The 12,654-nt window shown below is 50.4% G+C and overlaps 4 protein-coding genes and 1 non-coding gene across 5 annotated transcripts; 4 read left to right on the top strand and 1 right to left on the bottom strand.

Moving 5' to 3' along the window:
• Window positions 1-363: 363 nt before the first annotated feature.
• Window positions 364-997, top strand: N0V96_006636 (uncharacterized protein; the record flags this gene model as incomplete). The annotated part of the gene is made up of 2 exons (XM_053197722.1): window positions 364-636; window positions 704-997. 2 exons carry the CDS (start codon window positions 364-366, stop codon window positions 995-997), a joined length of 567 nt encoding a protein of 188 aa, XP_053044800.1.
• A 3,148-nt stretch (window positions 998-4,145) lies between these two features.
• N0V96_006635 (uncharacterized protein) lies at window positions 4,146-4,652 on the top strand (the record flags this gene model as incomplete). Its single annotated transcript, XM_053197721.2, has 2 exons — window positions 4,146-4,281; window positions 4,474-4,652. 2 exons carry the CDS (start codon window positions 4,146-4,148, stop codon window positions 4,650-4,652), a joined length of 315 nt encoding a protein of 104 aa, XP_053044799.1.
• A 3,037-nt stretch (window positions 4,653-7,689) lies between these two features.
• On the top strand, window positions 7,690-8,158 carry N0V96_006634 (uncharacterized protein; the record flags this gene model as incomplete). The annotated part of the gene is made up of 3 exons (XM_065757784.1): window positions 7,690-7,706; window positions 7,758-7,835; window positions 7,894-8,158. The coding sequence occupies 3 exons, from the start codon at window positions 7,690-7,692 to the stop codon at window positions 8,156-8,158; spliced, it is 360 nt and encodes a 119-aa protein (XP_065613701.1).
• A 1,079-nt stretch (window positions 8,159-9,237) lies between these two features.
• On the bottom strand, window positions 9,238-10,643 carry N0V96_006633 (uncharacterized protein; the record flags this gene model as incomplete). Its single annotated transcript, XM_053197720.2, has 3 exons — window positions 9,238-9,856; window positions 9,932-10,326; window positions 10,410-10,643. The coding sequence occupies 3 exons, from the start codon at window positions 10,641-10,643 to the stop codon at window positions 9,238-9,240; spliced, it is 1,248 nt and encodes a 415-aa protein (XP_053044798.2).
• Window positions 10,644-12,435: 1,792 nt separating this feature from the next.
• Window positions 12,436-12,534, top strand: N0V96_006632. The gene has a single exon. It is a non-coding gene; the product is annotated as a tRNA-Asp (tRNA).
• Window positions 12,535-12,654: the final 120 nt, after the last annotated feature.

The following is a 12,654-nucleotide window of genomic DNA, read 5'->3' as shown; positions in this document are numbered from 1 at the left end:
CCTCTTTCCAGACGTACCTTTTTTCTCCCATCGCATCATCAAAACCTCTAAACCACAAAACGCTTCCACAAACGATCATACATACCAAACGACCTAAAAGAAAAAGCATTGCTTTCTTCCAACGACCTTTTCTACCTTGAACCTATTCATCGTACACATTTTTCTACCACTCGCACAACGTCGACTCGGCAGGTTTCATTGTTTGTGTTTCAAACCGCAATAATACCGCACAGCTCGGCTCGCCCACATAAGACCACCCGCACATCCGCCACACTGCCTCCCAACCAACAAAAAACGGCATCCCTTCTCCGACCTACCACCACGACATCACCACGGCATCTACCTCCGAAACATTCATAGATAATGTCTTCATACTACCAGTTTAACCACCACCAGGCGCATCCCACCCCCGCCGTTCCCGGTGCCTCCCACAACCACCATGGCGGCCGTAATCGTAGAGCGCCCCGTCTTTCCGTCTCCCAGAACCAGCACAAGCAGTTCCGTGGCGTGCGAAGCATGAAGGAGCTGACCGAGTCCGCTACTCTCAACGCCTTCCGCACAAAGTTCGAGGCCGGTCGCTCCTTTGACCTCGAAGACGACATGGAATTCTGCCCTGGCCTGTTGACAGATAGCGACGTAAGTATCTCGGAGCCTTGGATCTGTCTCTCATGATCCGGTGACTAATTTATGTCGCCCGCTGCAGATGAACTCCATCCACAGCTCTTCTGAGCGTTCGTCTCTGGCCAGCAACTCTCCCGAGTCCTCGCCGACGCAGCAACCCCAAACCGTCGCCCCTGGGTTCTCGCTCAACTCTTCCTCTCCCGCCTTCATCCCTCCCGCGTACCAGCAGTCTAGCTTGAAGCTCCACCAGCCTGCAGCTACCCGCGCCCGCAATGCCATTCCCATCGTCAACCCTGCCACCGGCATCACTATGTCGAGCCCGCCGCCTTCGGTTTCCCCCGCCAGGATGCAGCAGGGCATGGGTCGCAGATGGTAAGGAGTTGATCCCGCTCTCGTGACAGAGGGCCTGGGGTCACACTCCTTGCCTTTTGTGCCGATGCATGCTGATGTGTAAAATTTATGTTCATTCGGCTTGTTTACACCGGCCATCTTGGCGGGCACCGAAAAAAAAAAAGAAGACGAAAAATGGCAATGGCATCGATGATTTTTCCTCTTGCGGGCTGGGTACCTCAAGGCAATGGCTAGACTGCGGCGTGGTCTGGTCATATGTTGGCTCAAACGACATTCCTCTCCTGTACAAACAACCTCAACAACATACCCTGTTTAACCGACAAAATCCCTTCGAGGCTTTTTTCCAACGGCGCGGAATGAGAAGTTATCGATACCATTTTTCCTTTTTTGGGTACTTTCGACTAAAAAAAAAAAAACTCGACAAAAATCTTTCGGTGTCCATACCCTCGCAAGATGAGGTTGGACTTGCACGAATGGCGTTTTCCACACGGATGGATTTGCATTTTCACGACATGCATCGGTGTGAAATTACACACCACGGCGGAGTTCTCGGATATAATTAATTCTCGGCATCTTTTTTCCACGGACAGCGGGACGACTTTTTTGTTTTCCAAGATGATTCAAAATTTATGTTGCTCATCATGGTGCTCGACGGGTCACGAAGTCATTCCGGAAAAGATTATCTCGACATATAGAATGAGTGTCTTTTCAGCAACTTATTCGGAGCGGGGGGGCAACAGGTGTTTCTGTTATGGGCTCACATGGGAAATATCAAATGGGTGGTGGCGGGCAAAGACATGCGTTGCTATTGTTTTGCGGCAAATCTCCAAAGCTTGGAAACGGTACCGGGAAATACCTTTTTGGGAAAGGTGGAGTTGGTCATGAATTTTGGGTGCGGCCTGCTGGCGAACCTCTGCATTGTTACCTGTCTTGGTTGAGCGATGCGGACGGGGATCGCGCAGTCCTTTGTTGCTTTCTTGCGCCTCTTCTCTCATTTCATTATTCGAGGATGGACTATTCTTACTACTATTGCTCGATATTCCGGCAGTGCAGGTCTAGCACCTCGCGACACTGGAAACGGTTGGTGGTGGTGGAGTCACCTTAACTGGGCACTTTCGCGAGCATCTCTGAAGAGTTGTGTGTTTCTTGGGTAGCGGTTTTGAGACGATAAATGGCTCTTGTGGTTTCTGGGTCGGAGAACGGGATACCTTTTGGGGTTGTACAGGAAACGCTCAAGATGCGAATGGTGTTGAAAGGGATTAGACCAAGCTGTCTGATCTTGTGGCGCGAAGCCAGCAAGGCGCAATGCAATATACGATATGTTCATCAAAAGTTGTTTCTCATGAGTGACATCCAGTGACTGCTAACCATCATAGCCAGTGACGAGTTCTTTGTGGGTTTCAAATTATGGTGATGAGATAGACACTCGGTGAAACACCAAATGCCACCAGTGGGATTTGACATGTTTAACGGCATCAGGTACATCTCACGACTGTCAGAATTAAGAGATGACTACATGCCGGCCTCATGCTTCCTGCATATCCCCCTCCTGAACCGTGACATTCGCTGATGTATTGCAGGATATCATAAGACGGCTTCTCTGGAGATGCGTGAGATGGGATGGGTGCATCGGACATAGATTACCGACCTGCACTTCCCTCGAACCCCCCTTTGTTCGCCGAGAGAAGGGGACGATGGAAGGGGGAACAGAGCTTGAGCTGAGAGCTGAGCTCGGTAACCGTAAGTGGATAGGGGTTGAAGGTCGGGTCATTTGTGCGGTAAAGTCAAACACGGAGGATGTCTGGTTGCGTTTTCCCCTTGTGTATTACGAGGTATGATTCTGTAGAGCGCCGGTATCTCTGTGGAGGGCGGTAAGGACAAAGGGAGATGGATGGATCTCACTTTTTTTGTGTTTTCTGTGTTCGTTGGCATTCTCTGTTAGAGCAGTCAGGAGGAGGTGGAGGAGGCGGTCTGGTGTGCGGCGTGCCTGGTGCCTGGGTCGCGGCCCGGCTTCATTCTGGGCCTGAGGTGCCATGCTTACCCGCCGCTTGAGTTTCTTCATGTTGCCGAGAGGGGATGGGAGGGGGTTGGCGGCGATTGAAAGCTGCAGGGAGGCGATGAAGGTGAGGTGAGGTGAGGTGACCTGCGGCTTGATGCTACCTGATGACTTTTGAGGATTGCTATAACCATTACTACTATTCCTCTTCTTCACAGCTACTTTACTATGGCGTGGACGGATATGATGGCCATCATCGTGGTCTGGAGAGTGGGAGGTGGGGAAGGTCATGGTCACGTGATGAACTTGGTCTTGATGAGAGAGGTGGGGAAGCCAATGATGACGATGCAGCTGGGCAGCAAAGCACGGAGCGTGGACTGGTACGGAGTAAGGTAGGTATCCGTAGGGTAGAGTGAAAGAAAAGCCCCGTCATGGGCATGGCTCTGTAGTGGGGTTATGCCAGGGGTAAACGGGGGAATTAGTGCTTAGAGGTTTGGACACAGCTGGTGGGTGGTGAGGCTGAGGAGAGGAAAACGACGATGGAGAACTTCAAGCATGTTTGACCGATGACGACGAGTGTGAAGGAAAAAAAAAAGACCTTCCATCGCGGGTTCCAACTTAAGTTGAGCGACAATGCTTCATTGATGATGGGACTGCAGGCTTGCAAATGGTCGACAGGCAGTTGGTCAATGCCCCCGCCCTCCCTCCCCTCGTCTTCTGCAACTCTCTCCTCTTCCCATTCTAAACGGGCAATTTGCGGGGACGTAGCGATGCTTCCAGCCATTCGGGTTGCTGCGCTGCTGCAACCAGCTGGGGAAAGGGAAAAAGCTCGGTCCTGAGGAGATGTCACTATTGGGAACGAATAGTGACGTCACGGCCCGGGTCAACGAAGCAGCGCGCCGCATGCTTTTTGGCGGCTGCTTCCATCCCCCGTCTAGCTAAGTAGTTTTAACCTAGGTTATTGCTATGCTCTAGGTGCATCTATACCTTCTTGAGCTCTTTGCCGAATTGTCGTGATCATTCGTCACTTTTTCCCCTTTTTAAAACCTCATCGAATCTTGATTCTCTTCCGTTCAATTGAATCTGCCTGCAAACACAATACGATAATTCAACCTACACCGTGATACCCCCTCCTCTTCCTCTACCACAGATCAAAAAACCGAATACCTACACAGCAATGGCTTCCCGCATCGCTCTGTCAGCTCGTCCTTTCGCCCGCGGCGCTTTCGTCGTCGGTAGACAGACTGCTTCTCTCGGTCGGGGCTTCAGCATCTCCACGACGAGAACACAGGGTCTGAAGGAGTCTTCTGGACGTGAGTTTCTATGCCTATTCTCTTTCCACTTGCTTTCCTTTTTTCCCCCAGCGGAAGGACACATGGCAATTGAGCTTGGAGTGATGTCGCAAGCTTCGATGACGCCTTCATTACAACCCTCCCCCACCAAATCCATCACCAGCCACAAACCCTGTGTTTTCGCGATGGCAGCTAACACTTCCCCTTTCAAAGACACCGACAGCGAGACGCACGAGAAGCACAAGCAAGACTCCCTCTCCAAGCAGAAGCAGGGCAAGGGCCACTGGAAGCCCGAGCTCGCCTCCGACAGCGAGGAGGCCATCAAGGCGGATCGCGACGAGCATCTCGACCCCAAGAAGTTGCAGGAGCAGACGGCTGGCAAGGGATCATGAGGGATGCTTGTCGCCCCTGTGTCGCCGCACCTCGCCTCGCTTTCCTCCTCAACGGGGGGTGTAAGAGGTAGCAATGGGACCGAAGCAGAACACAGTATGCCACACAGCTTTTATGAGCAGACACACATTATAATAGATACGCGGGTCTGCGGGAGATGCTTGGGCTTTTTGGACCAAGGCTGGCTTTTGATGGGAATGCATGCGGGCTGCGTTTGGGAGAAGATTCAAAGGATTCAACAATGTAATCGTACTAGCATCATGTCGGGACACTAATTGATTCTTGTTCACACTGAATACTGAAAGGATCCATACCGCGGTGTTTTGAACGCCATTCAAGGGCTTGAGCACTATAACACCTTCGACTTGGAAAGCAGCAAAAAATCAGGTCAGCACATATTTCTAGATGAAAGGTCTGTGTGCCTAGACATCTGCCTTCATCCTCGTCAACTTCAGGAACAGCGTTTGCAAGCTGGCACTGTCTTATTTGCCAGCCAGGCTTCCGGAAGCTACTGGTGAGGGAATTCGCACGCCCAGAGCTCTTAGCACTGGATATAATCCCAAGATATCTTTTCCGGCTGTGACAATGTGATTCCCTAGCACATAGTACACGCTGAACACAATTGGCTACGAGAAGTGGCGAAAGAGATGGCCTTGCCAAGTCGATTGGCGGTAGCGTTCTTGAAACGCGAGTCTGAATCTGGAAAGAGAATGGTACTAACATGGTTCAGGTGACAGGATGGGAGTGACACTTGGTCGGGGTCTGGGTCCGGCTCCGTCTTCAGGCCCACATCTTCGGCCTCAATAGGACTCGAGTTGCCGACTATCACGATGAGCGCCCGCAGCCCGTCTAAGCTTTCAACATTTCACTCATTTCTCTTTGAGCTGGTTCAAAAGAAAATTCCGAAGAACTGCATTTCAATTTCTCTCATTATAGACCTCAACTTCTGGTTTTGCACATGATTCGATGAATTATTACCAAGCCTGTTGGCGTTGACACTTACCCAGCGAAGCAGTATACTCACAAGCCCTTCACAGATTTCTTTGAAGATAATCTGCGAACCACCTGATGAAATATGAAGCTTATCCAGATACCGAGGGAGATAGAGGGAGGTATCAGGTAGACAATGGCTAACAGAAGCCCTCTCCATCCATCACGAGGCGCAGCCGTCGCTAGTAGAACATATAAACCACCAAAGACCGCAACAGAGACAATGAAATCCTGGTACACATCGTGGCACCTGCAACCATAGAAAGATGATGTCGATAGGCAGAAAACTCCAAACGTCATGAATATCGTGTCTAGCGAGTAGGGCTCATATGGTTCTAGCCGTGCATTTTGTTGATTGTGCTCCTTGTATACAGTTAGCAAACGAATGGGATGTCGAGCAAAACACTAACCGATGTATTCAAATAGAGAATGAGCTCTTGAAAAGTAGGCCCGGTATCTTGGGCGTCATTGCTCGGTTTGAAGATGCTGGAAAGCAAGGGTGCGCAGGCTGACAGCAATGAAAGAAACCCAGACGCAGAGGTCAAGACCAAGTGGGAACGGGAGCTTTGCTTTCCTTTGCGAATTCTTTGGCATACGGCAGAGTCGCAAGTAGACTCGTTCGAAGCGATACGTTTGGTGACTTCAAATCCCATTCTCTGTATGTTTGATGTTTTGATCGGGATTCGAACCAAAGTAGGAGCAGTTGCGTAATCCCCTTTCCCCGCGAGATAGGCGGCCGTCGTCAAGTTTTTCAAGAGAGGAACTACGCTTGACTTATGAGCAATAAATGAAGAGAGCCTTAGATGAACTAGAGCCCGACACATAGATAGCGGGGTAAGATGCCAGCGTGATCAAGCCATTGCCGTCATACTGCCTCCTTGGCAGCCTTGGGACAAAATACACGGCCCCTTTTTGGTGACTGATGAAAGAAAATACGGCCATTTCATCTTCTTCTTGTTGGGCCGTCTCCAGCCGCTCAATTGCGGTGACAGCTTTAGCACCGTTGACGTAATTCTGGTACGCCTGGCTAGAGGTCCAGTACCTGGGACCCGACACCAGCCCATGGTTCCAATCAACCTATTCACCCAGTCTTAACTCTGAGTCTTCACGATCCTGACTCTCCTCGTTTTTCCCCTTCCAATTTGCTTCTCTTCTCCCAGCTCAAGTTTCTATCCTTCCATACCATAGTCTTCCACTGTGTCTTATCAGGGAGAGCGTCTTTCGCCTTTCTCCAACCTCTTTTCAGACGACCACCTCGCTTCAGTCTTTCATGCGATTGAGTACGATTTCTCTTCACCAAATACAACTTCGAGCACCTTGAACACCCGAATAGAAGTATACGCGACTTTTGAACAAAGTGTGCATTCTGAGTAGGCCTCTTGTAAGAACCCCAGACGATACCAATTTCCAAGCTTCTTGAGTTGCCATGACTTTCGCTAAGACAACGATAACAATAGAATACTAGCTCTTTCGAAGTCCCACATACAGTAACCCTTCAACACGGGAGGCATGCATGATTCGGAAGCCTTCCCTTTACACTCCCCACCGCGCCTGCACCCAAGCCGAACTTACCAATCATCTCTCATCTCTCCCTCCGAATACCCTGAAGTCCATATCTTTGGGGACTGCTCTCCCCAGGAACAGACTCCCTCGACCCTAGCCAAGGAAGGCAGGGTCCTGCAGCAAAGATTGGCAAAGCAACAGCAAGCGACAATTCTACCAGCACACCTTCGATCCTGTACAGTTTCAAGACATTCATGCCTTTCGAATAAGTTTCGAGGCTGCTTTGCAGTCTTGGCTTTTGGACTGATGTTGGCATCAGCAGAAGCAAGCACCCAAACGGCACCGACCCATCAAAACCCGAAGCTCGTGGATGCCTCTTCAGGAAATTGGATCACCAACAGTGCCAACCAAAATGCAACTTTCTGCGCCATCGTCATGGGCGGTCTCTTTATTACCTGCTACTTGGAGACAAAAGTACCAAGCTTCGTTGGCCTTTTGACCACCATGGTATTCTACGGCCACTTCTTCCTCACCTTAGATCGCAATATGTTGGTCTCGACTTTGTAAGTCACATGCAAAGAACTGAATATCAACATAACCTGATGCTTTCGTAGGCTCTACATGGCCTGTATTATGTACAGCTATTTGTACTTGAAAGCAACCACTAAGCCGTACGGAGTTCAAATGTCACTGTGAGTTGTCCCTGAAACTGCAGAACACGAGAATAGCTCTGACACGACAGCGCGCTAGTTTCGCTCTGGCGGTGAGCTTCCTTGCCGGCCTCATGGTGTGGCCGACGGCGGGCTGGTGGTCGTCCGACTGCAAAGCGGCAGCAACCAGAGATCCTCTTCTGTTCGAATTGCTGCCATTCTACATTGGCATCTCGACTTTGATTGTCTGCTGGCTCACCAACGTCCTGAAAGGGGCAACGAGGGTGACCCAGCAAGCCAACCCGAGCCTTCCTGTCGCCGCCGACGATCATCGGCCTCAGGAAAACTTCCGGCCCCTTGGGTAGAACAGCGCCCCTTAAGATACGAGAAGGAGAAAATCACCATGTTTACCTAGCGAAATTGCTTATGGTAACGACGAATGGTGATTACCATTGCGGAACTTCCACCAAACGATACCCACCCGGGGAATACACGAATTCGGCGTTTTGGTTTATTTAACCTGTCACTTCCAGGAGTCAGGAATTGTCATAGGGGTATGACAAGAGATATCAGGAGCGGATCATAACAGACGTCCACAGTTTCATGACAATTTTCTATTACATATACCACAAAAACAGATTACATTTGGAATTCGCAAGGAACATCTTTCTCTTCACTGTACCGTACGACTATTTAGTTAGTGCCATGTACATTTTCTGGCTGGTTCTGATAGCCATCACACTTTCAATGTAAACCCTGCTACAAGTATCGTCCTTGGTTTACTCCTATCATTCACCCTGCGCTTTCGTTCATCCGACGTCCAAGAAGGAAGTAACGTTCCAAGAGGCATATCGGTTGAGGATTGTCAAGCTGAAGACTCCGATGGTCACATGGCCAAAAACGCTGATTACATTAGCACCAATATCGACACGACGAACCTACTGTGATATATATCCTGAGATGATTTGTTAATGGAACTTAGTTATCAAGAAAGAGGACTTCAACTTCAGTAGACGTCGAGGAGATCCAGCTTTAAAATATTTAGAATATCTAGCATCCCGCAAATACCATCGACATCCCACTACCCGTTCCCAAAGTTCTCACATAAGAACTCAGTAGTAGGAGCGCATCTTCGTCAATAACCGTCCGTTCCGTAGGCTCTTCTCTGAAACGCATCTCAGTGGGGAAGCTTTCTCGCTCTGATACCCGTGAGAGAGCGGGCTTGGCCTGGCTTTCAAGCACCAGGGACCAGCTTTGTGCTTCTAAACTTCAGCCTACCGCAAGACTGTCCAACTTCATGCGTATCCTCTACGGGGAAAACCAGGACAAGGACGAACGGTCTAGTCTACGTAGGCATGAATTGCGGATAACTTAAACGAAACATATCTGAGTATCTCGCAAAGACTCGATCGTCTACCTATGTATCTCACTTCAGCGCTATCGTCTAATCCAATTTGGGATACTCAATAAACCCGACAGAGTCCACCTCCTCCCCAGACTCTCCGTGCATACCCACAAACGAGCGGCCCTCGCCCGGCACAAACGTAAGACACCGATCATTCGTCCTCGACCCAACTTCCAGAACCCGGCCCAAACTAGTCGAAGCACGAAAGAACCCGACGCGATCCTTCTTCTTCTTCCGGCCGTTGCACACCTCCGTCATGACCCAGTACTCCCCCTCCTCCAGCGTCAGCTCCTTATAGTTGCCTCCGCCGCCGCCGTGCTCCTGCGCCTTGTCGAGCCCGTCCATCTTGACGCCGAGCGCGTCGACCCGCGCGGCGCCGCGGCCAAAGATGGAGACGACGCGCACGCTGTCGAGCTTGGCGAGCTCGGTGCCGTCGTTGAAGGAGGTCGAGCTGCCGGCGGGTGCGCCGCGGTAGATATCTCGGAAAGTGAAGCCCACGTCGGCGAATTGGGAGAGGTCAATATCGGAGACGATGGGGACGGTGGTCCAGCCCTTGGCGGCGGCGAGTTTTTGGACGAGGAACTCGGCGGCGGGTTTGGCGGAGGGGCGGTAGTCTCTGTGGCCTGGCATCACAGCGCCGAGGGGCAGACCGTTGCGGCTGCGGTCACATGGTGTTAAAGAGACCGTCACAAAATGCCTTCAGATGGAAAGTTGGGGAGGATGAAAGGCTTACCAGACCGGGTCAAACTTGTTGCAAAACATCTGCACCCTTTCCGGTGCCAGACCGGGTATCGTGTTCTTGTTATACACCTGCATGGTGTTGCCAAACGTCACGGCGGCGACGATTCGGTCCTTATAGTCCGATCCAAGCCTGTCCGATATCACGCGGGAAAGCATTGCAGCGCCTTGACTGTACCCTCCGACAACGACATCAGAGTCGGAGCACTGGTCCATGTACTCGCGGATCTGGGTGCTCGCGCTGGTGACCTCGCGCGGCCGGCACAGCTGATTGTTGATGCAGAGGTTGTCTTGCAGCGTTGCGGCGTACTCTATGCCCTGGATGGCAATCTTGTCCGCGCCTAGGGTTGAGCGGAGGTACGCCGCGAGTTGGGGACCTGGTTGAAGTCCCTGTGATGGAAGAAATCCTGTTAGTTCTCACTTCGCTCAAGGTAAAGACACTACTGGGGCTTGGTTAGCTGGATTTTACTCACCATATTCGGCTGTTGAGTGCTTCCGCGGAGGAAGAAGAACATGGTATCCTTGCAGGTACCATCGCGCACCTCATTCTCCAAGACACCTTTATCTGACGGATCCTGTTGTCGGGCTTGAAGAGAGTGTATGGATTGGCTTGCTTCTTCCGTGTAGTCGCTTCGTGGTGTTACTCTTGCTAGGCCTGGCATCAACACGCACTGCAAGGCGAGTATGATGGCTGTGGATCTCTTCATGATGATAACGAACGTGTTGTAATGAGCGTATATGGGTTAGTACTTGATCAACTCTTGCTTCCTTCCCAGGAAGCACCACTAAATGAACGGAAATATATTGGGAACTGTCATGTACAAAGACAATGGTTTCTGCAAGATCTATAAGCTAAGTTTCCTGAAGCTTGGACTGTTCAAAGTGGAATCGTCAATAAGAGCGAGTGTTTTTCCTTTCGCTTTAGCAATTAATATTAAGGAACGTCAAATGAGCGCCAATGTCTCTTCAACCTTAATTGATTATATACAAGGGCCATACTTTAAATTGTGGACGAACCGTGTTGGTTTCATTACTTTACCTGTCGGGTTGTCCGGCAACTCCAGGGCTGCAGCTCAGAGGGATCGGACAGCCGTGATCTGCGATCTTAGACTCACTTCTGCCCTAGAGAGGCCATGCACCGAGTGGTTCTAGGCTGAGATCTCTCGCCCTGGTTATCGGTGCGAGACACTTGGACGGAGAATACTAGTCTATTTCTCTATTCTATAAGGTAGTTAAGTACTCGCTCGTCGCCTTTACTCAATGTTGGTTCTCTGGTCGATCTGCTCATTGTGTGAAGAAAAAAGTGTACGGCCGAGAGCTTAGCTTTGCCATATAGACAAAGAAGATAGGCTCTTGATCGGGGACTATTAAGAAGTCCCGTGGGTTCTCCCTGACGGCGCGAAAGAGGACAATTCCGCGATTGGCAATATAGTTCTGGCAAAGAGTTACGTGCTCCCTTCCGTGGAAAGGCTCATTGTTGCCGGACAGCTTCAGGTAGACGGCATTGACGCGACGATTGAACAGGGGACATCGCCTTCAAGCTGGCGCCTTGTTTCGTGTTTACACCGTTAGTTATAGGAGCAGGTTGACTAGGGATGAGGTAGATGGAATGCTTTGAATACGATGGATGCTAGACCGACTTTGACAACGGCCAGCCATGATTATGGCGGAGTATTGGTTCACGACTTCGGAGGAGCTGCAGGTAATTCCGATCTGTTACCGTCAAGGACAGGCGAAGACCGTACATGTTTGGCGCATTCGGTCAAGCAACTCGGCCATGGAGTCTACGTACAATTCACGGGCGTGGCCAAGGCTAAGGTAACGGGCGAGCTGGCAGAGAAGTTCGTCAGGACCTTCGAGACGGATAGAATGGATTGGATGGACGGGACCTGGCAAACCTTGGCCGCCGATTTTCCTATGATAAAATGTAGGCTTCGGGATAACATTGCGAGAAAAAATCAAAAAAATATTACAGCATGCTTTTGAGCTGAAAGTTCGGGAGACCTTCCTGGGGCGGCGGCGTCGTCTCTTGCCTCTATATCATGCCTATCGCCGCCAGCTTCTTCCAATCTCATCTACCACACCCACACGCGAGGGATTCCTCCAAAACACTCCACAGAGTCCATGATGCAAGCAGCTTGATTCTCTCTTCCCGTGGCTTAGACTTCCAAGATCTCCTCAATAGGGCTGACCAGACGCGTCTACACTCACTTTATACATGCTCATCAAGCGTCAAGTTTTGGCCTACTATCCACTCCATTGTCAATAAGAGATACAGAACTACAGATAGATGCTACTCAAACACATGAAAGTTAAAACGTGGAGTCGCGGTTTTTGCTCACCATCTCATCTCAAAGTACATTTCCACTTTCAGGATGACTCTTTCCTTGACTCACATAGCACACGTCGCACCTCGTCGCCCACCCGCGCACTTGCTACATCTACGCCAAATGGGCTGAGGCCCACAACCAACTATCACTGGATGCTCACATCCACACTTCCCCGATAGTCTAGTGGTGAGGATATCTGCTTGTCATTGGGGAATTCTTTCCTGACAACGATTCGCAGGGGACCGGGGTTCAATTCCCCGTCGAGGAGTTATTTTTGCTCTTTCTGCGTTGTGTTGCTTTCTAGAATTGATTCCGATGTGATTGAAATTTTCTGTGGCATCTTGAACGGAAATTTGGACGTGAAGCAATATCAAACTTACGCAATGTG

The sequence above is a fragment of the Colletotrichum fioriniae genome (genome assembly GCF_027942845.1).
Source record: "Colletotrichum fioriniae strain IMI 355084 chromosome Unknown scaffold_7, whole genome shotgun sequence".
Lineage (NCBI taxonomy): Eukaryota > Fungi > Ascomycota > Sordariomycetes > Glomerellales > Glomerellaceae > Colletotrichum > Colletotrichum fioriniae.
This window is presented reverse-complemented; position numbering and strand designations above follow the sequence as displayed.